Genomic DNA, 25,735 nt, shown 5'->3' with positions numbered 1-25,735 from the left:
TTTGCTCGCTTTATAAGGATAAGATTTCAGTCGGCTTACTTTGTACTTCATTGCAAAAAAAAGTCAAAGTCAGTCAAGGTGACAGCTGACAGATGTTGTCAAAATCACAGATGTTCGCAGTTGTTGTGTAATAATTTTGTGCGGCTAAAATTGCAATAAATTGCTTTTGGGAAAAGCAGAATCATGTTTCAAGTCATCAGAAGCGTAGCGAGTTCAACTAGGTCTAGTTTATCTAGGTATTTGATGACGCTGAATTGTATTCCAACCTAATTTTAGTACAGTTAGTGATGAACTCTAATTTTTGGTTTTCTGTTTAGATCTCTGCCTGGGTTATCAACATGTAGCTCCCGTTTTGCCTCTGGTGATCCAACTAGCAAAAAAGAGGCTCCCATAATCGATAACGAAGCAATTCTAGCTGCACCTAAGGATAATGTAGCTGTGGCTGACTCTATTGCAGTACCAACCAAGGTAATATAGTTCTATTTAGTACTTAAATAGTCAATTTAAGTATTATAAATGCGCAGTTGCGTATTGTTATAATGGAACTACTTTTTTATGATATTTCTATTATGTTTTTGTAATCTCTGAAATAGATTTTTTAATTAAATTTTTCCAGGTTGACATTTCACCTATCACTGGAGTGCCTGAGGAGCACGTCAAAACTCGCCGAATCCGCATCTATCAGCCCCCCAAGAATGCGATGCAGAGTGGCACCAACAACATCCATCACTGGGAAATGGAATTTGACACCCGCCAACGTTGGGAAAACCCTCTCATGGGATGGACTTCCACCGGCGACCCTCTGTCCAACATGAAAATACAGTTCGCCACACCCGATGAGGCTATCGAACACTGTGAGAAGAACGGCTGGAGCTGGTACTTGGACGTACCAAAGACAGAGAAACCCGAAAGACCCAAGAACTATGGCGCTAACTTCCACTGGAACCGACGTACCAGAGTCTCCACTAAGTAGACATGTTAGTAAAATGTTGAATTTATTTAATTTTTAGAGATCAAATAGTGAGTTATAGGTGTAATTCACTCCATTAAATATTGCAAAGCATTAAAAACTTTTTATTTAATTTTGATATTTTTTCAAAAATTTGAACAATCACAGTCTTTTAAGATTTACCTGAACTGGACTTCTATTGATGGTGATGTTTTCTATCTTAACTAGGGTTCTTCCTATCTTAAAAAATTTCACAATAAAGGATCTTATTCTCTGGCTGGCATACATGAAGTTTTTAATTTCCATAGATTTTTAAAAAGTACTTTATGTCAATGTGAATGTCATTGGATGCTCACTGTCACTCAGTTAATAATTATTATTCTTCTGTGTTTGTTTACCCATTTTGTGCTGTGAAATCAGAATTCAAATTATGCTACAAGCTACGTGTCGTGTTTTCGGACTCTCTAAGGCTCACCTGTGTAGGTAAGTGATTTCATAAATTTATATTATGAATTAATAGATGCAATAGGTAGTCTTTGTCATGGCCTAGTGGTTTTATACCAGTCTACAATGCCACCTGCAGATTGCCTTAATATATTGGGGCGTACGCGTACTTACGTACCTCGTAACGCGTTCGTAACCTGCAATTCTACATTTACTTACGTCAAAGAATTGTAACACAACTTCTTTTTCTACCGAATAGCTTGTCTAAGTATACTTTTTGTGGCTTTTTGCCACTTTGTGGCCACTTTTTGTGGTTCTGGTTCCCTAACTACGAGGAAAGGCAGTCCTTGTCGTAAATGAAGATGAGAAATCTTTTAATTTCTTCTAAGTAGGTGCTTTAGATGCTTAACATACTTAGTTTAATCTTTCGAAAGAAAAAAAGTCGTACATTCGTCCTCTCAGTTTGAAAAAAGTACGATATTTCTCACATAGGTCATTGCCTGGTGTCTCAGCGTATAACGTTCGTCTTACCGCTTGCGACTGCACCGGGATTAAGGAAGCTCCGATACTTGACAATGAGGCTTTTCTCGCGAGTCCCGAGGAGGCCAGAATGAGGAATAATTTGGAGTCCACTATTATGGTACCGACTATGGTACGCAGATTTATTTCATTTTGTTCCTACATGACTCTTTGATTTTTTGTATCTTTTTCAAGCTTTATTTATTACTTATTACCTCTCCCTGTAATTTTTGAAGAGTACCTACCTAATTTCAGTATTTTACATAAAATTACCATTGGTTTTAAGTCCAATCGTTCAGTTTTGTTCAATTCAAAATGTATTTTGTTATCTTATTGTCGCGTTATCAGTCCGTTTCAGGACTCTTCTTAAAACATCAGCACCAATCGTGGCCATACTTTCAGGTCGACCTTACTCCCATATCGGGGTTTCCTGAAGAATTTCTTAGAACACGTCGCGTTCGTATCTACCAGCCCCCTAAGAATGCCATGCAAAGTGGAACTAACAACATACGTCACTGGGAACTAGAGTTCGACACGCAGCAGCGATGGGAGAATGCCTTGATGGGATGGACCTCCACGGGAGATCCACTGTCCAACCTGAAAATGAAGTTTCCTTCCCCTCAAGAGGCCATTGACCACTGCGATAAAAATGGATGGATGTGGTACATAGATGTGCCGAAAACTGATAGAGAATTCAAGCCTAAGGCTTATGCTACTAACTTCTCTTGGAACCGACGTTCTAGGATTTCTACCAAGTAGATTTCATTTATTTCTTTTGATTTTGATTAATAAAAAGCTAGCGGAATTCGCATTTCGAAAAGGAAAATGAAAATCATTTTTCTATATTTTCGTTTAATCATAGTTTTCAACATGGTTAATTTATATTTTGTACCTCGGAAGAAAATCATATTTCGCAGGTCTCACTTAAAGTTTTATTTACATATCATACAATTTAAACATATTTTACACAAATTATATTTGAACCATGCTCAACACATGCTTTAAATATTGCAATTTCACTAACTACCATTAGTTTTACATGTACATCGTACATAATTAAATTATAGAGTTTAAAAGATTTTCTAACAACCTTTTTAATTTATTAACTATAGATAAAATTATGAAAAATTATTGCATCCTCTTTTATCTATTTACATAGTAACGAACAATAGTTGAGAATTAATCTATTCTATTAGAACATTTTTATTATGATGCCCTTTTTAACAATTTAAATTTCAATAGTGAATGTGGGTCGTTTATTGAAATATTACAAGGATTCAAAGCAAAATGTGTAAAATTTGATATAAAGCGAAGTGGTACATATATTATACGTTAAGGTGTCAGCATCTAAAATTCTTGAATATGTAATTCGAAACAGGCCTCGAAAAATTCTACATACAAATAAATACAAAAAGGGTTTGGTCAAGAGTAAATTCACAAAATAATCGACGACATTTTGGTCCTTAATAAATCGAAAGAATACACGATAAGTACCTGTTGAAGTTTTCTACACAATATTAAAGGGATGTATGAAAAAGGTAAAATTCAATTTTATTTGCTTTTTTTATAAAAGCTAAATCTAAAAGACATGTTGAGTCTCGTTTATTAAGAATGATTTTAATAATTTTTAAATTTACTTTTTAACGAAACTTGCTTATTTGAGTTGTAGTAAATTGTTAACGTTATTTAAAGCACTTTGTGCATCTAAAATAATGTGTACTCTGGGACGAATCAGCCGTATGTTCGTCCAAGACTGTACTACATGGCAGCTAAGTTAAACTATGAAATAACAAAATAATGTGGACGGGCTATATTCTAAAATTATTTTAAATTAGCGTGTTTAACTAAAGTAGACAAATGAAACGTACAACGAATTGCTAAAGCCTGGGGCCAATAAGCCTTTACACTAGAGATGGTAACTATAACAGCCTGAAATTGAATATTGTCTCTTAGAATATTATATTGCACTATGATCCTATTTTAATTAAATAAAAAGTTTGTGCGAGTCAATTAACGTTTGAATACTTCGTTCAATTTTAATGCTTACGAAGCTTTTTTTTACAGAAATTTTAAAATCACAAAACCCTTAAATGAAAAAATTAACTAGCGATATTCAACACTATTGAAAACTATTTTCTATTACTGAAACTGCAATTAAGAATGGCTTTTAAATAGTTATTGCTTAATTACAATTTCCAAAGATTGTTGTAAAGATCACTGCTTGTTAAATAACAAGCAGTGATATTTACAACAATCTTTTTGATCTTTTTTTTTTTGCGGTATAGTCAAATGACTATACCGCAAAATAGGCGTTGGTACCCAAAAGTGCGTGAGCAAAGAGGCACTCTGAAAAATGATCGCTACACTAATATTTGCTCTCTACGCTAAATGTACAAAACAATTTGCCTATCTATTACCGCGAAAATTGACGTCTTAGTAAATTCTTTAAATGTTGCTACATGCGTGTTCTTGGCTCGAACCCCTTATAATAAAATTTGTATAACAAACAATTGAATCGCTAAGTTGTCTCTCTTTTTTCTTAATAATACATTAAACAAAACAACCTGACATGCAAATGTTTTTTTTACTTCTTTTTAGCAAATTCATTAATACATTACATTTGTGTTATTGAGGTTTTTGTTGATGTGTTCAAAGGTTACTTTTTAATTTTTAGATAGAACACCATTTTACATCGCTATAATTTTATTGGTTTTTACTCCATGCGTTTCACTTATTCTTACAATGGGATGCGACGTGTGATGGTGATTCAGTCGTTCTCAATACATTATTATTTACAACAACAAATTAATTTACAACCATGTTTGAAATTATCTCTTTTAACAGCAAAACAAATTATAATTTCAGCCAAATATTAATGAAATAAAATTTATTTCTTAGCAGGTCAAACATGACCTAACCAGATAGCCTTAATTCAAAGAATTTAAAATACTTAGATATCGGTGGACCCACAATCTGGGCTCCTGATGTTAAAAAGATATCTAAAAGTTTTTTATTTGCTGTTACGAGGTATTTCTTAAAATACTATTATTTCGGGCACTTGATTTTACTGAAAATTGTCGGCAATCTATAGGTCTATCTAGCTTACTAAAACTCGTATTTGCCAAAACATTTTAAAATGTAGATAATAATCAATTTGTCTATTCTGACAAGTATCAACTCATCGCATTGTGTAATAAATTCTTGTACTCCTTCGTCTACATCATAAAGCTTATTGGAATCGATGAAATATTTTAAAACGTTATTGCGACAGCTCTGGAAGTTCCTGTTACTATTGACTCTATTTACTACAAATGTAGAGATAATTAGATTATATTTAGCTCTCGTTTAGGAAAAGAGTATAACTATTTCATGTTTTGATACGTTTTGTTTATTATGTAACGGCACATTTTCAAGTACTTTTTCTTTGAAACAAAAAAGTATCTTTATTAATACGACCTAAACTCTCTCTCGTCATTTTCTTTATAATAAAAATATAAAAGACTAAATTAAATCCACTTATCTCTACACAAATCTTTCATTTGTCCGTTTATACGTAGACGTGGTAAGCTACAATTTAAATTTTAAAATCACAAAATTACATTCGAACTTGACTAACCGTTATATCACTTCACGTGCTTTTGTGAACACAATAATTCGTTCACTATACGATTTAATCACGCAAAAGTCGAGTTTTCCTTAACGCAGCGCCATTTGTGAAAGTCTATTCACAACGCCAACTAGCGGATGCCATACAAAACTACAGACGCGACAAAGTTCTGTATTTATCAATAACTGCTATTTATTATGACGAGTAAGGTTCCTACTCAAAATTATAATTATGCTGAACAAAGTCTGATCAGTCTAATACAGGATTTGCAAACACAAAAGATTCATAATAAAAACTAGAATTCGCTGACCGTTATTTCAAATTCAAATAACGAACTTTGCCGCGCCCGCGCCGAATTCACTTAACTCGCGAATACTAAACTTTGACACTAAACGTTCGTTTAAGTGGGGGGCGGAGCCTCTTCGGGCTCGGCAGTGGATCAGCTGGGCTGCTCGTCGCTCTCCCGGTGCACTAGTACCCTGACCACGGTGGGGGGCGCGGAGGGGGGCGGCGCGGCGTCCGGGGACGCCTCGGTGACCAGTATGCTCACCTCGCTGTTATTGGCGTGGGGCGAAGGCGTCTTGGCCCGTGCCGGAGTCGTCGCCCGCCGCGCCGAATTCCTTCGGGAGCTCAAACGAAGGGAACCTGCGGTTACGGACACAGTACGGTCAACAGTCCATGCAATTGTTATTTTGAGGGCGCTCCTTCTCTGTAATATTTGGCTTAGGATCGGGCGCAATTTCAACAGCAGCTAAGAAGCTGTTGGTATAATGGTATAATACATGTTATTTCTGCATAGACGTAATTTCCTAAATTAATGCTACTTATAAATTCTTGGCTGGATATTCCATCCTTAATTCTTATAGTAGATACTATTTATCACACTTTTAAGACCAAACACATCACACTTTTAACTTTACCCAGTTAACTTCCATCATTAGAAATTGGAAGCCTTCTTATGATTAACTTAAACATTATAAAAGGTTCAAACAAAACAACAAAACACAGCATTCGACATTCCTTCTACTAATTACCATGATAAAAACTAGCAGGCACGTCGTCTAATAGTGCTGCTTCACAAACCTACAGTCATATCTGAGTAGGGATTCTCAACATCACAATCAGTCATGAAAGGAAAACAAGCGTCCATGCAAAGCTCTCAAGGCTAACTTTTAGTTCAAATACAAATGTATCTATCATATATGAAAAATGCGCATTTCCACTAGGGTTTCTTGTATCGATAAATTGGACAGAGATAAAATGTAAAATAAGGTCAATTAACTACAAACTCGCAATAGACGGTTGATGTCAGTATTTAAAAAATATATTACTTTTGGTTGGTGATGAGTTCAAGCGTCTATTGATTGATAATTAAAATCAAAAGAAAGGTCACTAGATCTACAACACGTTTAGTAATAAAAATCGTGAAATTGTTTATTACAGTAATTCTTTATGCTCTTGTAAGTTTCAATGTTTACAATTTCATAACTTCAGGTTTCGACTTTTTTTAATAAAGATGAAACGCGCTAAACCAAATGCATAACTTTTCTGTCGAGACTTTAAAACATCTTCATTGAGAGATTTTTTTTACTGAACATCTTTTTTGATGTTTTACCAAACATGTAGACTAGAGTCAAGGACACTTACTTGCCGTCCGTACAGTTTTTATTAGTAAGCCGGCTAATCTAATAGGAAGACACGGAAAGCATAACATTACATATGAACCTGCGCGTTTCGGGCCGTCTTCGTCCATTGCGTCCTGATGCCGGAGGAAGAGCGGCAGCCCATACGCCGACCGCCGGCGCTGCGGCGCCTGCTCCGAGCACGCCGCCTGCCCATACGGACTCAGTTACGCTGTGCCTTTCATGGTACCCCACAAACGACACTCGAATGTCCCCATCAAACCCAGGACTGGTCCATATATTCCCATGAGTCTCCGTTTGCTCGAGGAGACCTAAGTTTTTCCTACTTTAGACACAGAAGAACTTATGGACTCAGTTATGCTGTGCCTTTCATGGCACCCCACAAACGACACTCGAATGTCCCCATCAAACCCAACACTGGTCCATATAATCCCATGAGTCTCCGTTTGCTCGAGGAGACTTAAGTTTTTCCTACTTTAGACACAGAAGAACTTATGGACTCAGTTATGCTGTGCCTTTCATGGTACCCCACAAACGACACTCGAATGTCCCCATCAAACCCAGCACTGGTCCATATAATCCCATGAGTCTCCGTTTGTTCGAGGAGACCCTAAGTTTTTCCTACTTTAGACAGAAGAACCCCACAAATGTCTTTTCCCAGCAATCCTAACTCTGGTCCAATAATATGAGCCAGAATTGGTCAAAATCCAGGATTGGTCCGAAAATAGGTCCCCGTTTGGAGGAAACCTATGTATTTCCTACACAGTATTGAAGAAGGAATGTACCAATCCCTTCTCAACAATCAATGAAACCTATTTTGGTTCCTCTTTGGGACATCCAATAGCCGTCTAGTCCTTCTCCTAATACCTAAACTTGTCGAGGCAGAGCAGACGTTGTAAAGCGTCAACCAGAGCCAGCCTTTTAAAATTGCGCTAATATACCTTTGCATAACCGTTAGCGCTCAAAGTTAAAACACATTGAACTACACTATCGAACCTACGCTAAAACTGTTAAACTAATTACGAGTAAATATTAAAAAAGTTATAGAAAATAATCGAATAAAGATGAAATTGGCAATGTTAATCGATTTTAAAATGGCCTTAGTCTGAAAGTTGATCTAAAAATAGTTAAAATTTGGCGTATGCGATTGAATTTGATACCTGTTCTCCTGGTGCTGCGCCTGGCAGCAGTAGGAGGGGCAGATTGAGCCAGGCTCCCCCCAGTTCGCTTAGGTCCGACGCGTCAGAAGCCCGTGAGGACTTTCGACTTGATGCGTGGGAGCTTCTTCGAACGTGGAGTAAAGCGCTAAGGCGTCCGCCCCAACCTCCCCCGGGAGACCATTTTGTACTTTCTTCTTCGTTGGAAGGACTACGATTTTTTCGTCTGAAAAATTGAATATGTTTAAGAACTGACCGGTTCCAATGGAGGTTGTATTTGTTTAAGATAACTCACTTTACGTATTCCCTCCAGGCACGTTGTACAGTCCGGGCTGCTTTATCCTCTCTCTTCCATATTCGAGTGGAGGAAACTATTTCTAACTCTTTCCTAGTTGGAAACTGTTTCTTAAACTTTATATCCATTTGCTCCTGCAGTTGTCTGAACGTATCGGTTTCCTCAACATGTCCCAACACATGTTTTACTAAAGCGTGTAGGATGTCCAGACAATGGATCTTGTTGCCTCTAGCTATAGGGAGATTAAAACTGACTAATGCTACGGTATTTGGCTTCGATATACCCAAAGGCGGATCCAGCGAGGCAATGAAATCTGATAGTTGCGAGAAACTTATAAACTGAGTTGCGTGTGGATCGTACCTGAAAACAACAAAGTTGACTTAAGTTAAGGTTCTGCTTATAATAAGACAAAAGCATTTAAACGCGTACGTACTTAGACCATCTGATATAGAACATCTCAAGGTCATCTTCCACAATACCGATCTCCTCTTCCTGGTGCGCCTGATTGAAGTTCTCGAGGATGATGGCGATGTACATATTGATGACGATCATGTAGCTGATGATGATGAAGGAGGTGAAGTAGGTGATGGCGAGCAGTGGGCTCCCGCAGTTGCCGTTAGTATGGCCGTGGTCGCCGAGCTCGCACTCTGGGGGCTGGATCATAAGGGACTCCAGCACGTCGTTCCAGCCAGCTGACGTCATGAGACTGGAATGCATAAAAGTTTACATCAGCTAAATAATAAAGATAAGCATTTATAAAATATTTGATAGTCATCTGAAACATTGAATGTGTTTCGAATGTAAGGCATATTAAACAAGCTATAGACAAGTAGTGACGTAGAAGAAACCTTCAAAATGAAAATGTTATTATTAATGAAAATGGCCTTCACTTCAATTTTTATTGGCAGTCAAGCTGTAGATACTGGCTGTACAGAAATAGCAGTGGTGGTAACGAGAGGTGCGAATAGTACCGTATTCGTAATGAATTAATACAAAAATACAAATTTACCGAAAAAGCAGCTGCATACTCCTCCCAAACGTCTGGAAATTGACCAAGTCGTCCAACGCGCCCTGTTCCTTCGCGTGACCGAATAAGGACATGCCGATGATGGCGTAGATGAAGGTGATGAGCGGCAAAGAACAAACTTACCGAAAAAGCAGCTGCATGCTCCTCCCAAATGTCTGGAAGTTGACCAGATCATCTAGAGCGCCCTGTTCCTTCACATGGCCGAAGATGGACATGCCGATGATGGCGTAGATGAAGGTGATGAGCGGCAAAGAACAAACTTACCGAAAAAGCAGCTGCATACTCCTCCCAAACGTTTGGAAGTTGACCAGATCATCTAGAGCGCCCTGTTCCTTCACGTGGCCGAAGATGGACATGCCGATGATGGCGTAGATGAAGGTGATGAGCGCCAACAGCGCGCCGATGTTGAACAGCGCTGGCAGGGAGACCACCAGCGCGAATAGGAGCTTCCTAATGCCTTTTGCGGCCTGGAAAGAAGAGATGAGATTTTTTTAGGAAGATTTTAGTCAAATGACATTTTTTTATTTGAAATACTTTGCTGAATGTTGAAGCTGTTGATGCGATTATTTATTGATATTTAGGAAATATCTTTCAGCGCGAATAGGAGCTTCCTAATGCCTTTTGCGGCCTGGAAAGAAGAGATGAGATTTTTTTAGGAAGATTTTAGTCAAATGACATTTTTTTATTTGAAATACTTTGCTGAATGTTGAAGCTGTCGATGCGATTATTTATTGATATTTAGGAAATATCTTTTCAGTACATTGTTCTCTGAATTAATGTAATGCGTTTTAATTAATGGGGAAAAAGTCTCACTATAGCCCATAAATGAAAGCCTAGGTAGAAGTTCCCTGACCATTTTCAAAAAGTTTGATTAACATCATTGTTGATGAAAGAGTGTTCTTTTTAATCGTTAAACTTATTATTGGCAATAGTTATACAAACAGTACTTACTTTAATCAGTCTTAAAATTCTCCCTATTCGAAATACTCGGACCACCCGTAGCAGCGTTGGGGATATGGGCAAGTCTATCATGATGTCTTCCATGAGGATGCCCAGGATCGAGGCTAGCACCAACAAGAAGTCGAATACGTTCCATGGCACCGTGAAGTAGTGATACCGTAAACCTATAATTTTTACTATGGCCTCTGAAAATTTCGAAAAGTTATAATTTTCATCATTTTGATTTAGTTTTCAGAGTTTTGTACGAAGAAACGCTTACCTAAACCAAATACCGTTGTAAAAAACGCGTTGCTTACTTCAAGAATGAAGAAAACAGAATGAGGCTGATCGTAATGCTCTATTCCCATTGTGAGCATGTTCAAGAATATCAGCACGAATATTGCTATCTCAAAGCGCCGCGAGTTCGACAAATCGTAGAACATCGCAAGGAATTGGTTTCTCGGCCTTTTAATTACTTTTTGGGGCTTTTTTCTGCCAAGTTTCTTCATTGCTGTATAGTAATGCTTTTGACTTTCCGTCAGAAACATTTCGAGCACACCTCCTTCATACTGAAACATATTATTTCATTGTAATAGCAAGCACACAACAAAAACACCGTATTAAGAGCGTTTACGCCGTTTGGCGCAAAAACAGTACTTTTTCAACTCGTTACAATCATTAACCAGTAATACANGCTCATACACATAGATTGAGGCTTTTGATTAGTTAAAAATAAAACAACTTACAGCAATAGTACGAGTAAAGTGGAGTACAGCAGCCTTAGAGCCACAGTAGATTGGAATTATGTGGACCTTCTCGAAAGAAGCTGCGGACGCAATGTTAATAATGGTTCCTCCTTTGCCTCCCTCGTCCTTCCTCATGTGGGCCAGCGCTTTGAGGGTGAAGGAGACCGTGCCTTGCTGAAACATCCAATACACAAAATCACATAAAATTAGTATAAAACCACATCAATACATTTTAACATTTTTCCCGATTAATTAGCATCGAAGTCTGGTTAGACCTTTGAAAAATTCGTTCTTCGTTGATTCTATTATTGCGTTGACCATATTTTGCCAGATCAAAAAACTGAAAAACTCCCAGGATTGGTCACTAAAATTGGACAGATAGACGTCCACACACAAGGTTTACCGAACCTCATAAAGGTACAGGCCCCTCATTCCCACTGGGCACTTTGAGCATGTGCCCAGGGCCCCGCGACAGAGGGGGCCCCCGTCTGCTCAAAAGACTTTTTTCCAGATGATAAGGACCCTAGTAGGTTAAAGACGGCCCTATATAAAGCAAGAAAGGCGCTGGATGCAGGCCGCTACAAACCGGGCCATGTGGAAGGGCACTAAAGTTCTACAATCCTAATCTCACCCAGTTGATATCACAAGATTTCCTCCACATGTGAGGCGCGTCGCTCATAACGCCTGCATTATTGACCACGACATCTACGTTTCCAAACTTCTCCACGACCTCCTTGAAAGCGGCTTCTATGTCTTCTTCCTTGCTGACGTCACATTTTACAAACAAAACTTTGTCCAAATAAGTGCGGTTCAGCCGTTCCGCAGTTGCTTTTCCTGTGGATTCATCGATGTCCAATATGGCCAGTTTCTGTAAGTGAATTTTATTTAATTATTTTAATAAGTCATCATTAGGTACACGAACTTAATAAGAGTACCTAGGTTAAACAAAATGAAACAGTCCCTATAATAATAAAATGTACCTAATCTTCATTAAGTGTAACATACTTAAGTGTAGTAAGTACACTAGGTACATTCAAGAGCAGGTACGGTAATTTAACTACTCAAAACTCTAATACAGAAAAAGTCTTGAACAGATCAAGTTTTACTCTTTACCTTGTCAATTATCACACCTAAGTTCACTTATGGCTTGTAAGAGAAAAAAAGAGTCCATTACAGGATTCGTATTTTTTAATTTTTAATGCACTTATACTTACAACATGGAAAGCATTGGGGGAGGCTTATGTTCAGCAGTGGACGTCCTACGGCTGAGATGATGATGATGACACTTACTTAAGTAACTTGCACTGATCCCCCTATTTTTTCAGATAGGTACTTAGGTAGGGTGGTGTATTTAACTATTTTTTAATTTACCTATTTATTTAGAGGTAGGTTAGTAAATAGATGTTTACATACAAGTGCTCCTGACTCCAGGAAAACTTCAGCATACGCGGCGCCTAGGCCCGAAGCTCCCCCAGTTATCAAAATCGTTTTCCCTTCTATATCACAAAGGCCAGCCATCTCTTACAATGTTTGCACTTGACTGAATTAGAAAAAGCCTATCTGTTATAATTTATACAAATCTTATCGTTATTTATTTTAGATAAAGATAACGTAACATTACATAACAGAATGCATATCATTTTTCGATAAAAATATTTTCTTAAGTTAATATTTTATTTCCAGAGCATTATCTCAAATTCTCAATTTTGATACTATCAAAATACCCATGAGACATGTGTATCAGCCGTATCAATGATACGGGGCCCCTAGGCTACAGGGCCCCCAGGGACGGATTAAATAATAACTTGGGCAGAGTAGGTTTTTTAGATGCCCTGCTTGCAAAGGGATAAAGAATAAAGATTACAAGACTTAAGTATAATAAAACGTAACTTTATTGAATATAGGTACATCTATTAAACAAGTATGAAATAAATAAAATAAGATTAAAAGTAACATTGGTAAATTATTTAGAGTACAATAATAACAATTTCAGTAAGTATAAGTAATAAGTAGGTAGTTATCCAAAAATAAATAACTATTTATTTTTTATTAAATGTAAGTAGGTAGGTCTTAGTCATAATATGTACCTGTCTAACAACATGAATAAATCTTAGAAAAGGTTACAGGGTGACATACCTATCATCGTATCTTACAAAACATGGGTATATTATGTAGATAATTTATAATCATATGCTTTAATAACTAACGGCCGAATACTGAAACACTACTCAAATCTGTCACTCAGCTGACGGGCTCCTAAATTTAAGTATCCTTCAATTTTAAATGGTATTCTCAAACGCTACTCAACGGATTTGAAGCCGTGATCAGCTAAGCAGCTCTCAAATGTTTACATAATGGCAACACTTACCAAAAAAAGTATGTTTTCATTTACACAAATGATAACTTTACGTCTTTCATCCATTACACGCAGCATCGTTTGGTTATGTATTGTCTTTTATGGAAATATACTCAATCAACTTAACATAGAACAGTTTATTTTTAGTTTCTTTTATATATAAATCTCGTTTTATCATATAAAAATAATAATGCTTGCATTTTTATTTAATTAAAAAAATAATTTTAAATATGATACTTTTTATTGTTGAAATCTATTAAGTGGCGATCGTGGACCGAAACGTAACCACAATTGACATTTATCATTGTTGACTGACAGAGCATCAAATTGACAAATCAACAACTCTTGGAAATGCTGCTATGCGATGTCCCCTTAATCCTCAGAAATAGGCATGTTTATGTAAAGCGATTTCATAGCAGCTATTTTGGTTGTTACTTCGTGGCGCAAGCACTCTCAAATTTAACAGCTGCTTAAGACGATTTGACAGTTGTTTGAGTAATGCTTAGCGTTGAATGGCGTTTCAGTATGCGAAAATTCATTTAAGTGGCGTTTGAGTGCAACTTAATTTGAGAGGTGCTTAAAAATTGAGAACTGCTCAGATATTGTTTTGAGTATGCGAAATGTAAGTTTAGGAGCTGCTTAACTATTTGAGAAGCCGTCAAATATTTAAATGGCGTTTCAGTATTCGGCCGTAAGTGTATTCTTAACGCAATATCTTAGTTCAGCACAACCTGTCGAGTAATAGAAGTCACGGGCCACTACTAATCAAGTCTAATTATTATGTCTTATGTGGGCTAAGTAAGTGTTAAGCACAAAACACACAGGCGGCAATTTTAATTTGCATCATGCCACAGAAACGGGACGCAGAGGCGTGGCAGTGCATACCTACTGCATATACCCATGAACAGACGACACCATCCACAGCACAGGAGTGCAGTAGTGGGAACGAAGATGGGATTTTTTTTACTGATTGTGCAGTTGCTTCCTCAAGTCGCAGCTCGCTTACCGCCTCAGTGCGTTTTGCTCTTCATGTCAGTCTACAGTCTACCCTTGGCCTTACACGCCATGATGGCTCCGCCATACTCCTGCTCCAAATACTTGGCCACGGCCAGGCATAACGCATCGTTGCCTGGCGCGGCCATCACCTGGATTCCTAGAGGGAGACCTTTGCTGTTCGTGCCCAGGGGTACCTGTGGAAGTGAGACAAATGAGGAAACTGTGGCATCTTATTTAGTTGTGATAAGAGCGGTTTTGCAACGAAAATTGCAGTTTGATGTGTTGGGCGACTGTATCTAGGTAGCTGTAGGTAGGTACTGTTGTGTATTATAGATTAATTTCGTTTTTCGTAACAGTTACCAAAAGTTCGAAAATAACTTTTACTAGGGACCTCTGTGAAAAAGTTGTTGTCAGCCAACTGATTCCATTGTTTTTTTTTTATTATAATTTAAGTAGGTACCTACTACGATTACGCTTTAACTTAACCTTCACTTTGTCGTTCATAGATAATTTTACATATATATTTTACTAAAAACTCGTATTACAACTCGGTATCAATATTTTTAGCTTAAAAGAATGCCAAAGTAACTACTGACGCAGACTATAGGTACACTACACTGACGCCAAATAAGTAAAGTACCCTATTTTTCTTGTCTGATGATGAGTCACTCACCTGTACCGCTGGACACTTGAGCACGTTGACAATAGCCCAGTAGCCGAAGTTGTATGGGCCTGTGTAGGGTATGTAGTGGTACGGGCAAGGAATTGGCCCACTGGGCAGCAGCAGTACACCGTTGTCTCCTAGAGTATCCTAAAATAAGAATTAAAAAGAATTAATAGTGACTGTTATGCGCCGCTTTTAGATTCAAAGCACAGCATCCAAAGTGTGGATCCAGCCCTCAAAAAATATTGTTGCCATTCCCACCGTACCCACTTTATTGTTTTCAGTGTTGCTAGCTAACTAATGTGACATAAAATTACCCTCCCTCAATAACTACTAAGTAGGACTTACGCAGACGTGTTTCTTCAAATCTCTAGTCAGTTTCTCGGCCCACTCTGAGTTGACGGAAGGCAAGAAGCGAAGAGTCGCCAAACGAATTATCAGATTCAGTGTGTGTCTGCTGAATCCAGTGATCTGCGGACGAAAGACTTATTCTCAAAACTTAACATTAAAATATAGGCCAAATTAGAGAGGGTCGTCCGTCTCCCACCTCCCAGCCAGCAGTGAAGACAAAAATGACCTGTTAATGATGATGTTAGCTTGGAATGGATCAAATTCTTTGTCAAGTAGGCCTACCTATAACAGGCTCTATCCTAATAACTTCATAAAATTTCCGAACCGAAAAACTTCTTTGAGCTCTTGACGAGACGAAACCGTTCCAGCACTTCCAGCCAAAGGAGGTCCAAATCCTAAAGACTTACCTTTTTGATTAACTCAAAAAGAATAAACGGTTTGCCGTTTCCATTGTTGTAAAGGCTGAAGTAGTCTTCTGGCTCCTTCTCCATCCAGTATTGCCAAAGTTTGGTAGCGTAATTGAAGCCCTCGTGGTAGAACGGCTTGGGGCTGTTTTGAGTTGGCCATTTCTTCTCCATGTTCAAAATAACGCTGAAACAAACGGAAAAAGATATTAAGATACTCGTATTATACTTGGTCATCGATAGTGCGTAGCGTTTCTTAGATGGGAATCAAAATGTGTTATGGGCCCTTTCAACTAAAAAAGGCCATTGAGGATCAATGGGCCCTTTTCATATTAAAGGTAATTGCAAAATTGGTATATTTTTTGAGCAGATGGGGACCATGGTTCGCGGAATCCTGGTGAGCTTCTTAAAAAGCCTAGGGCCCCTAGGCCTGCTCTGTCTAATGGTTCATCCGACTCTGGGGGCCCCTGTATCATTGATACGGCTGTAGCTACGCCCCTGTTTGTCATGTCATCCTGTGAACTTAGTCTGGAAATAGGCTGACTGCAGGGAGATCGAGTGAGGACGCACAGAATAAAGAAACTGATGATGTGTGTAGCGTTAATTTCATAAAAACAACTTACTCATTCATGCTATTTCTCAAGTCGGATCTTATGGGACTCATCCACCAGTCCCCGAAGGATTCGGTGTAGAATATCTTTACATCCTGAAAGCAAGGTAGGTAAGGTTAAAAAAATAGGTCAATAAGTTAAGCCCAAAATATCCAAAAAAACAGTCTCAAAAGCATAGCATAATAGGCAGAAAAAAAATTTTTTCGGACCGTAATAAATTAAGTAATGGCAAATGGTCCATGTGACTTGTCTTTATAAATCTGATGTAACTAAGTAGGTAAATCGTACCTTCAAATTAGTTTGTCGGTCAAGGTTCAGAATCTTCTGCTTGTCCCCAGCCACGATCCTCGTCAAAGGCGCCAGGTCCTCCACGTGCTTCGAGATGAAACCGAGGCAAAACATCGTGGGCTCGTATCCGGTTCTGTCGAACAATCCTGCGACAAAACAAACGTAAACAACATGCTCGACAACAAGCAAAAAACGTGCGAGTAAATAAATTACGAAGTAGGTACTAACTACCTACCTACTCTTATTAAAATTTATTCTGTGACGATAGAAGCCGTCGGAAGTATCTGGGAAACGTGTATGAGATACATAATAATCATAACATCTCATAACATTTGAACTTGGGTTCGAACTCCACGGTCGCTCGACTTTTTTGTGGTGAAACCTTGAAACTATCACCTTGAGAGTAAGTCATAATACCTCTTAGATTGGTAGATTCTCCTGTGGGGTGGTAGCCAAACAAACCGCAGTTAAATGCTGGTATCCTCGTTGAGCCAGCCACATCGGAACCTGAAAAAATATTTCTTTAAAATACTTACACGCGCAAAAATAGCCAACCCATGCTACGCCGCCACTGGCCTGCTCAGGGGTGTAGCTACAGCCGTATCAATAATACAGGGCCCCTGAGCCTGGGGCCCCCAGATTTTAACCACAAGTCTGAGTTGGCATCTAGGGGCCCCACACGGTTAAGGTCCTTACTAGGGAGGGTCCCGACAACAATGCAATTAGCTTTGTTTTAGATGCCGTTTGCAAATACCTTTTGACCGCTTTTGGGAACTTACTCAAGCTGATGGGTGTGGCGTAGGAAGCCATGAGCGCCGCTTCAGCACCGCTGGACCCGCCAGGCGAGCGGCCGGTGTGGTGGGGGTTATTCGTCGTCCCGTACACGGGGTTCCGTGTTTCGTTCCTGTTAGCAAATAACAATATTATCAGGATACAAAATATCCTTGACCGGAACTAGGTAAGTAAGTAAGTATTGTTTTGTTCAATTTCTAAACACAAACACCACAAAAGTTTGCTCGGGTAAGTTGGTGACTGCCAAAAGGATTGATCTATCAGTTCTGAACCCCTCCTCGCAGTCTTGAGAAGCGCTGGCTACGTCTACGGAACAATCATGTATAGTCTGGTATGCTCTCTTGGGTTTCAATGAGTTTACCAAATAAGCAGCTCGGGCAAGTTGGTGACGGCCAAAGGGATGGCTCCCGCAGCCCTCATCCTGATCACCGCTTCGCAGTCTTGGGAAGCGTGCTGGTTCCGTCTGCTCCATAGGCCGTAGGTTAACGGCAGGCCCTTGATTGCCGAAGACTCCTTCGTTGTGAAGGGCACGCCTGTGAAGGTATGAAGGTATATTAGATCCAGCGATAGGCCAATGCCTTACATTTGGATTTTTTCACATGCGAAAATTAGTTCTGCTATAAATGATTTATAGTGTTCTACATGGACGTACCAGGGCGGGAGAGTCAAGGGAAAGCAGCTGCCGCCCAAGAAATGGTATGTCCCTTAAAGATAAAGATAAAGATATTTATTTACATAAACATGTGTGAAAACATATTACAAATCAACATGATTTGGTCTTACAGTTTTAACAGGTGATAGGTACAACATGTTTTACCAAGATATTGGCATGTAAATGATATGTCAAGTAAGAATGTCAAATAATACATTAAAATTCATAATAACAATAGGTACATCTGATAATCTATATATATAAAAGAAAGTCGTGTTAGTTACTCCAGTTATAACTCAAGAACGGCTGAACTGATTTAGCTGAAAATTGTCAGGGAGGTAGTTTAGAGCCAGGAGAAGGACATAGGATACTTTTTATCCCGTTATTTATTGCCATTAAGGCGGAACAAAGTTCGCCGGGTCAGCTAGTCTATTATATAAAAGAAAGTCGTGTTAGTTACTCCAGTTATAACTCAAGAACGGCTGAACTGATTTAGCTGAAAATTGTCAGGGAGGTAGTTTAGAGCCAGGAGAAGGACATAGGATACTTTTTATCCCGTTATTTATTGCCATTAAGGCGGAACAAAGTTCGCCGGGTCAGCTAGTTGATAATAAAAGTAAAATTAAAATTAGTCAAATTTTGTCACTCAAGAAGTCTTGTACAGTATAATAGGCCTTGTCAATTAGAAAATGTTTAAGTTTCTTTTTAAAATAACCTTACATAGGTATACCGACCTATTCATATTTTAGCCCATGGGACTATGTGCGAGGATCCATGCCTTAAAAAATCTGATTGGTTGGAATTTATCGAGCAGTTTCTCGTTTCTCACCCAAGAATGGCTTTTCGAAGAAGTCATCGGTGATGCCCATGGCGATGCGTTGGTCCACTTCTCTCGCCTCAGCCAGCGCATCTTCGTACCTCTCGCCTACTACCGCGTTCAAGATCGGATTCACCTGACCAGAATAAAATCAATAAATAAATAGACCGACGATCTGGTGGAGGTCACGGGAAAAACCTGGATGCGAGCAGCGCAGGACCGGTCATCGTTATGGATAGCTAGAGTTCTGAGATCCTGCACAAAGCATTTTTTTTTCAAGCACCGTCGAAGAGCGTTTCATGCAAATGGAACGCGCTGTGTCAAACGCCATGTAAGTAGTAATTATGAGCACAGTGTGCATTGGTCATCAGGCAGCGTTATTATTAACAGGAAAACCCGATTCAAAGTCAACTAAGATGCAAAAGACTTGTTTTTGAGTGTAGATTTCAATACAAGCGTTTTATTTCTGAATTCATAAGCCTTGGAATTGTAAAGCTACTTATCAGCAATTTTGCCATAATTATGAAAAGTGCCTAAATTATTAAGTGGGCATCTTTTTTACCTAGAAAAGGCTTCTTTTAACTACTGTTCTATACATATATACCTGATTTATCCTCTCAATTGCAGCTCGTACGAGGTCTTCAGACTTCAGTTCACCGTTCTTTATCCTCCTCGCCAAGGATACAGCACTTTCAGTCAGACAGGCATGGTCTCTGCCCAGGTCTGGCACTGGCTCCCTCTGTCGGTCCCAGTAGAGGCCAAATATGAACTCCAGGACATGGTCGACTATCCCTCGGAAGAATTGAATGATAACGACGATGACTCGGCACATGGTACTGCCTTCTGACAAGTTGGAAGCTGTGAAAAACAAGTTGCTTTTTTTAATCACTGTGTTTGTTTGATCAAGTCTGGCTGCAAAAAGTAAGATAGAACCAAAAATGTTGGTAGGTAGGTTGTTACTGTAGTAGTAGTGTTCAATGATATCTTTATTAAATGTCCAATTGCTTGCTAAGTTAGTAGTTATAGTAGGTAAGTTGTAGAGCCTCCAATTCTACAATTTGTGGAATAAGAGCAACTTAGTGATTCTAGCACTGCAGTGATGCAAACTGCAAGACTGCAGTTAAATATTGCAAGATGTTCTTTAGTGCATAACAGTTTTAAACGAGTGGCCTAACCGGCTGTGGTCGATGACCCCACTCGGGCAATAGTCAATAGACCTGAGTACAACCATGGTTTTGCATTTTTGTGGATAATCCGTTCCCAGTAAGTAATATCAATAATAGAGCAATCAATTTATTGATATTAGGTACTTAATGGGATCAATTCGTTCAAGTTAATTCAATGATGAGTTTCTTCCACAGTCCACACGTCTTACTCCCAAGTACCTATTAGGTATGATTATTATCTCTAAGTTACGATTTTCTCATGTTTGGGACGTGTAATTAATAAACCTATATGTATTCATCATCTAGCAATGATAAACAGAATTTTAATTTGCAAACATCCTTAAAGATGGCATCTAACTTTTGGTCACTGCAGTCGTTGCACATGCAATGGTTCTTGCCTCACGCATCAACAATGGTTGAAATGTTTTTACAGTGTGAATTATGGAAATTAAATAAATCCCATCCCAACTAATATTATAAATGCGAAAGTAACTCTGTCTGTCTGTCTGTCTGTCTGTCTGTCTGTCTGTCTGTCTGTCTGTTACGCTTTCCCGCTTAAACCTCGCAACCGATTTTGATGAAATTTGGCATAGAGATAGTTTGAGTCCCGGGAAAGAACATAGGATAGTTTTTATCCCGGTTTTTGAAACAGGGACGCGCGCGATAAAGTTTTTCTGTGACAGACAAAATTCCACGCGGGCGAAGCCGCGGGCGGAAAGCTAGTGATAAATAAAACCAAATTATTGACTGAATATTCAACGGGGCACTCTGGGCACTTGCCCATGCAGGTCTCGATAGGCACTTGCCCAGGGAAGGATAGAGATAGGGACCTATAATTTATTAACCGCAAAATATCGATATTTCGAAATACGATTATATCGGTCTGTTTAAAAACTAAAAAGTAACCTTTAATCCTTAAGTTCCCAGGGCCCCAAGTAGCTTAAAGACGGCCCTGGAAAAACTGGACTACTCGGGAAAAAAATTAAGAAAAGCTAAAAATTGATCTTTCACATAACTTAGTTCTCTGTATTGTGTAGGTACATGGATATGATAATCTATATATATAAAAATGAAACCCGTTTCGCGTTGTCACGGCATCACGTGTGAACGGCTGAACCGATTTCGATAATTCTTTTTTTTAAATGTTTGTGGAAGTCCAAGGATGGTTCTTACGGAAAAAAATATTAAGAAAATCTCTACGCTAAGGCGGTACGAAGTTCGCCGGGTCAGCTAGTTGCCAATAATTATGAACCAACCACCATAATCAAAACCGCTGGGCTGGGATTTCGTGTAGGGTAGTTGAACGGAAAGCATGATCGAACTGTTTTAATGGTTTTCACTTTTTATTTAATGGATTAGTGTACAAATCTGGTGTCATTTTGTGTTTAATAAATGTTATAAAAACATTAGAGCATGCATCGAATGTCGAGTTTGTCGTGGGTATTGACCAACCCGCTTTGAACCCGATGGCGTCTTATTGATGAAACCTGCTGCTCCTACAGGTAACTAAGTAAGTCATACTTATTATCTATATGGAATCCACGAAAAGCAATAGAATTAAGCAGCCATGGTTTAATGTAAGTACAAATAAATCAAATATACCTACCTAGTAGATACCACTCGAGTTCACTCGATATTGGCAGAAATAATTCTCCCATAAAGAATTGATTTGGTTGATGAAAAAACACTTGATACCGTGACTTGATCAATGTTTCAACCGGAAATAAAATAAAAAATGAAACTTACATTAAATTCATCATTGAGTAAAGTAAGCTGGATAAGTGCCTACCTATATGTATATGGAACATGTTTACATGCACGGAAGTGTTCAGTGGGCGTAGTGTGAGTGGTGTGTTTATGTTACGGTTAATGTGATAAATTGAAAATTATTAATAATAACCGGTTATTATGAATAATTACCGACAGTCGCGGTGAAAGTGATAAATTAATCACATTTAACAGTGATTATTTCATAATTCAACCTTAGTACTAACAAATTTCATAAAAGAGAACAACATCTTGTGTACGTGGTCGTGTACAGCCAAACTTTTGAACGTTTTGATATCATATATTAGTATAATTTGGCATAATGAGTTTGGAATGTTTTTTGCATAATATTACTTTTCCATGATGCCTATAACATAATGTTTTGATTTAAAGAGAAAAATAGGTTAAGGTGCGGCGGGGGGGGGCCCTTGGGCCACCCCCTAAGCCGCCTATTTTGTTTTATACACACATAAATGACCTCATATTAATCACATTTACCAAATCATGCGGTAATTATTCATAATAACCGGTGATTATTCATAATTTTCACATTTATCACTTTGACCGTAACATTTACATCAAACGCATTCGATAGTATAGAAACTCAGTTTTTTGTTAATTTTACAAATAAGGGTATTCTGGATGCAGCGTCAGGTCTCTCTGGTCAAAGTGAATGCCATAATGTAATGTATGAATTAAGTATGATGATTACTCTTTGACCTTTCTGCAGACCGCATCCAGTGTAGCATCAATTCTTTGTCATTAAAACTCATAAAACTCTTTTATTTTTGCAAATGGGCTTATAAAACGCACTTTTACACGTCCCGGTATTATTAACCCTTTGTTACTATTCATTTCTGTCTTTTTTTCGGAGCCTGTCTCAAATTTTTTTCTTATAAACTATGATTTAATTAATAATTAGATCCCAAAATCTTTAGCAATGCAGTCAGGAACACAACAAAATATGAACCAGCATCGATCGAGTCGTTCGCAATCTCGATACGTCTCAGTCTGGAAATCAAACCCAGAACTTCGCGAGCCCAGAGAACTCCTGCCGCCACTAGTCCACTGAGGCACACAATGCGGTTTATTTATTCACCAAAAACTTTATTATTATTCGACTTAAAAATCTTGTTCTTTTTTTAAACAATTCATGCATTTTTTATTGATTTTATTGATACCGAAAAACCAACGCTTTTGATCAGTGTGATTAAGATACTGTTTGGTTTTGGAAAAATAAAAAAAGTGACTGGGGCGGCGACGATCGCAGGTCACAAATTTTGCGATAGGTATCACAAAACAATATTTATAATAAATATTGTCTTTAATTGAAAAAAAAAGCTGATAAAACTTTACATTACCTATCCAAATAATATTTCACTGTAGTTATTCACTTTTCCTAACTTAAAATAAAGTCTATCGCGTGCGTCCGAACCCGGTCAACGCAAGCTACTATACTAAACTCGTTTTACGTTTCGTGTTTTGCTCACCTGATTAATTATTGTTAATGAATGATACATTAAGGATAAGTTATTTTTGTTTTTATCGATGATTTAATTTTTACCGCAAATCAGGGACTATTTTTGTATCAGTTGGACGGATCGTCAATATTAATTTTAGTAAGTAATTGTTAAGTCTCTGTTAGGAATCGGGATAGAAAGGGATAAATGATACCCAGGCTCAAGGAAGGGAAAGCGATATAATAAAAAGAGGAATAAAGGAAGATACAGGAAAACAGGGATATAGAAGAGGGCACAGACAGAAGACAAGATNTATTTTAACAATTTTTTTATCATGGAAATAATGTTGTCTTTTGAAACGCATGTGTATTAAATATTGATATGTTAACTACTTTAAACACTAGTATATCTTAATGTATTATTATACATAGTGNACTTTCACGACATCATTATCCGGCTGCCTTTTTGCCCTGCGGTATAGTTTGTCTCTATGCCGTATACAACGAAGCAAACCAGGTGTTATCCAGGGCTTGATAATGCGCTTACTACTCGGTACATGTGCGGTTATAGTGTTCGAGATGATTAGCGATGAGACTTTTTTAACTAAAATATCCGCAGCATTTTCAGCATCATCGCTATTGATTATATCTGAAAAATCTATTTTTGCTAGTTCCATGTGGCAAGCCTGGTAATTAATACGTTTGGCTATCCGAGTGCTCACAGGTGATTTGACATTCTCAGTCCCACGTAAAAAAAAAAAGTAGTACCATTCTGACCTACTACCGTGGTACCTATTGTGGTCAAAGCTCCTCGTTTCAAAAGTCATACGTTTTGAACCTAACAAAATTCTGTTGTGTTCGCCCTTCAGAGTTGATCATCCTCTCCATGCGGATTTAACCCTGATGGTCGGCAACTTATCAGGCAATCGCTGTTGAGGCGGGACGCACCCACTAATTCTCTGGATATGTTAATGACATCTTTTTCACATAGTACATATATTATACAATATACTTAAAGTCTAAAACCATGGTTGTAATTCAAATTCAGCTCATTTATTGGAATACTCAACGGACAAATTCCATTATTCTGGTGTTAGTTACAGTACAGTACTTTCAATGGTTACCGTTTGACTTTATCTATACTGTTATATCAGGATATCTATATATATAAAAGAAAGTCGTGTTAGTTACTCCACTTATAACTCAAGAACGGCTGAACCGATTTAGCTGAAAATTGTCAGGGAGGTAGTTTAGAGCCAGGAGAAGGACATAGGATACTTTTTATCCCGTTATTTATTGCCATTAAGGCGGAACAAAGTTCGCCGGGTCAGCTAGTTACTACTAATGACTGTATCAAAAGTTTTCTCAAAAGCGTGTTTCGCCTCAGACCGCCTAAATATGACACTACTTGGTATTAAATTATCATTTCCCTAAAAAAAAAAAAAAAAAACAGTTAAGTGTATACCTCTTCTACTTCTGGTTTCTGCACAGATAATGAATACGAGTTTATCTAATAATATTACTAATAATATTTTATTGTATCCAGACTAAATATAAATTAAAGTAGGTAGATGAAATTGATGAAAACATTAAAACCGGACTCGATTAATTTTAACAACCATTTATTATTGTACCTATATATTATTACCGTACATTATGGAAAACNCACATTGGTTTTCTTTCTGAAAAAAGGCTTTCACTTTTAGTACTAACCCTTTAGCACTATTTCATTGAAATAAAAATACAATAAACGCACAGAAGACTGAAATTGAGTCAACTGACGTGACATTTATAATTTGTTGACATTATGACAGTTTGACAAGACTAGGGATTGAAAAAGTTTTAATTGAAAAAGTAAAATGACAATTTATTAAAACGATTCACAAGGATATAATCGATTAAAAATATTTATAAAATGTTCTGATACCTCAATACTCAATACTCAATAAGTTTATTGCTTCCTTAATAGTAGTAACCTACTTGCCTGTAGCGATTATCCAATCCTGGTTTCTACTGAAAAACTACCTCGTGGCAATTTTAATAAAATAATAAAATCTTTATCTTCTCTTTCACAATCTATAAAAGT

General features: G+C 37.9%; 4 protein-coding genes across 4 annotated transcripts; 2 read left to right on the top strand and 2 right to left on the bottom strand.

The window, feature by feature from the left end:
- The first annotated feature begins 68 nt into the window (after nt 1-68).
- LOC114351246 (NADH dehydrogenase [ubiquinone] iron-sulfur protein 4, mitochondrial-like) lies at nt 69-1,063 on the top strand. Its single transcript, XM_028302386.1, has 3 exons — nt 69-236; nt 318-468; nt 617-1,063. The coding sequence occupies exons 1-3, from the start codon at nt 184-186 to the stop codon at nt 971-973; spliced, it is 561 nt and encodes a 186-aa protein (XP_028158187.1). The 5' UTR covers nt 69-183; the 3' UTR covers nt 974-1,063.
- A 283-nt stretch (nt 1,064-1,346) lies between these two features.
- Nucleotides 1,347-2,709, top strand: LOC114351252 (NADH dehydrogenase [ubiquinone] iron-sulfur protein 4, mitochondrial-like). The gene is made up of 3 exons (XM_028302392.1): nt 1,347-1,432; nt 1,886-2,045; nt 2,315-2,709. Exons 1-3 carry the CDS (start codon nt 1,380-1,382, stop codon nt 2,669-2,671), a joined length of 570 nt encoding a protein of 189 aa, XP_028158193.1. The 5' UTR covers nt 1,347-1,379; the 3' UTR covers nt 2,672-2,709.
- Nucleotides 2,710-2,837: 128 nt separating this feature from the next.
- Nucleotides 2,838-12,844, bottom strand: LOC114351243 (sodium channel protein 60E-like). Its single transcript, XM_028302383.1, has 11 exons — nt 12,740-12,844; nt 11,958-12,194; nt 11,327-11,500; nt 10,861-11,149; nt 10,593-10,786; nt 9,906-10,108; nt 9,048-9,320; nt 8,615-8,974; nt 8,323-8,545; nt 7,245-7,350; nt 2,838-6,164 (listed from the first exon to the last, which is right to left on the bottom strand). Exons 1-11 carry the CDS (start codon nt 12,842-12,844, stop codon nt 5,959-5,961), a joined length of 2,370 nt encoding a protein of 789 aa, XP_028158184.1. The 3' UTR covers nt 2,838-5,958.
- A 1,628-nt stretch (nt 12,845-14,472) lies between these two features.
- Nucleotides 14,473-23,630, bottom strand: LOC114351253 (fatty-acid amide hydrolase 2). Its single transcript, XM_028302393.1, has 12 exons — nt 23,552-23,630; nt 19,862-20,115; nt 19,270-19,393; nt 18,150-18,321; nt 17,776-17,900; nt 17,414-17,503; nt 16,997-17,142; nt 16,721-16,803; nt 16,101-16,284; nt 15,691-15,813; nt 15,352-15,489; nt 14,473-14,872 (listed from the first exon to the last, which is right to left on the bottom strand). The coding sequence occupies exons 2-12, from the start codon at nt 20,087-20,089 to the stop codon at nt 14,720-14,722; spliced, it is 1,566 nt and encodes a 521-aa protein (XP_028158194.1). The 5' UTR covers nt 20,090-20,115; nt 23,552-23,630; the 3' UTR covers nt 14,473-14,719.
- Nucleotides 23,631-25,735: the final 2,105 nt, after the last annotated feature.

Source organism: Ostrinia furnacalis, unplaced genomic scaffold, assembly GCF_004193835.3.
Source record: "Ostrinia furnacalis isolate ACB-3 unplaced genomic scaffold, ASM419383v2 OfSCF1112, whole genome shotgun sequence".
NCBI classification, from domain to species: Eukaryota; Metazoa; Arthropoda; class Insecta; order Lepidoptera; family Crambidae; genus Ostrinia; species Ostrinia furnacalis.
This window is presented reverse-complemented; position numbering and strand designations above follow the sequence as displayed.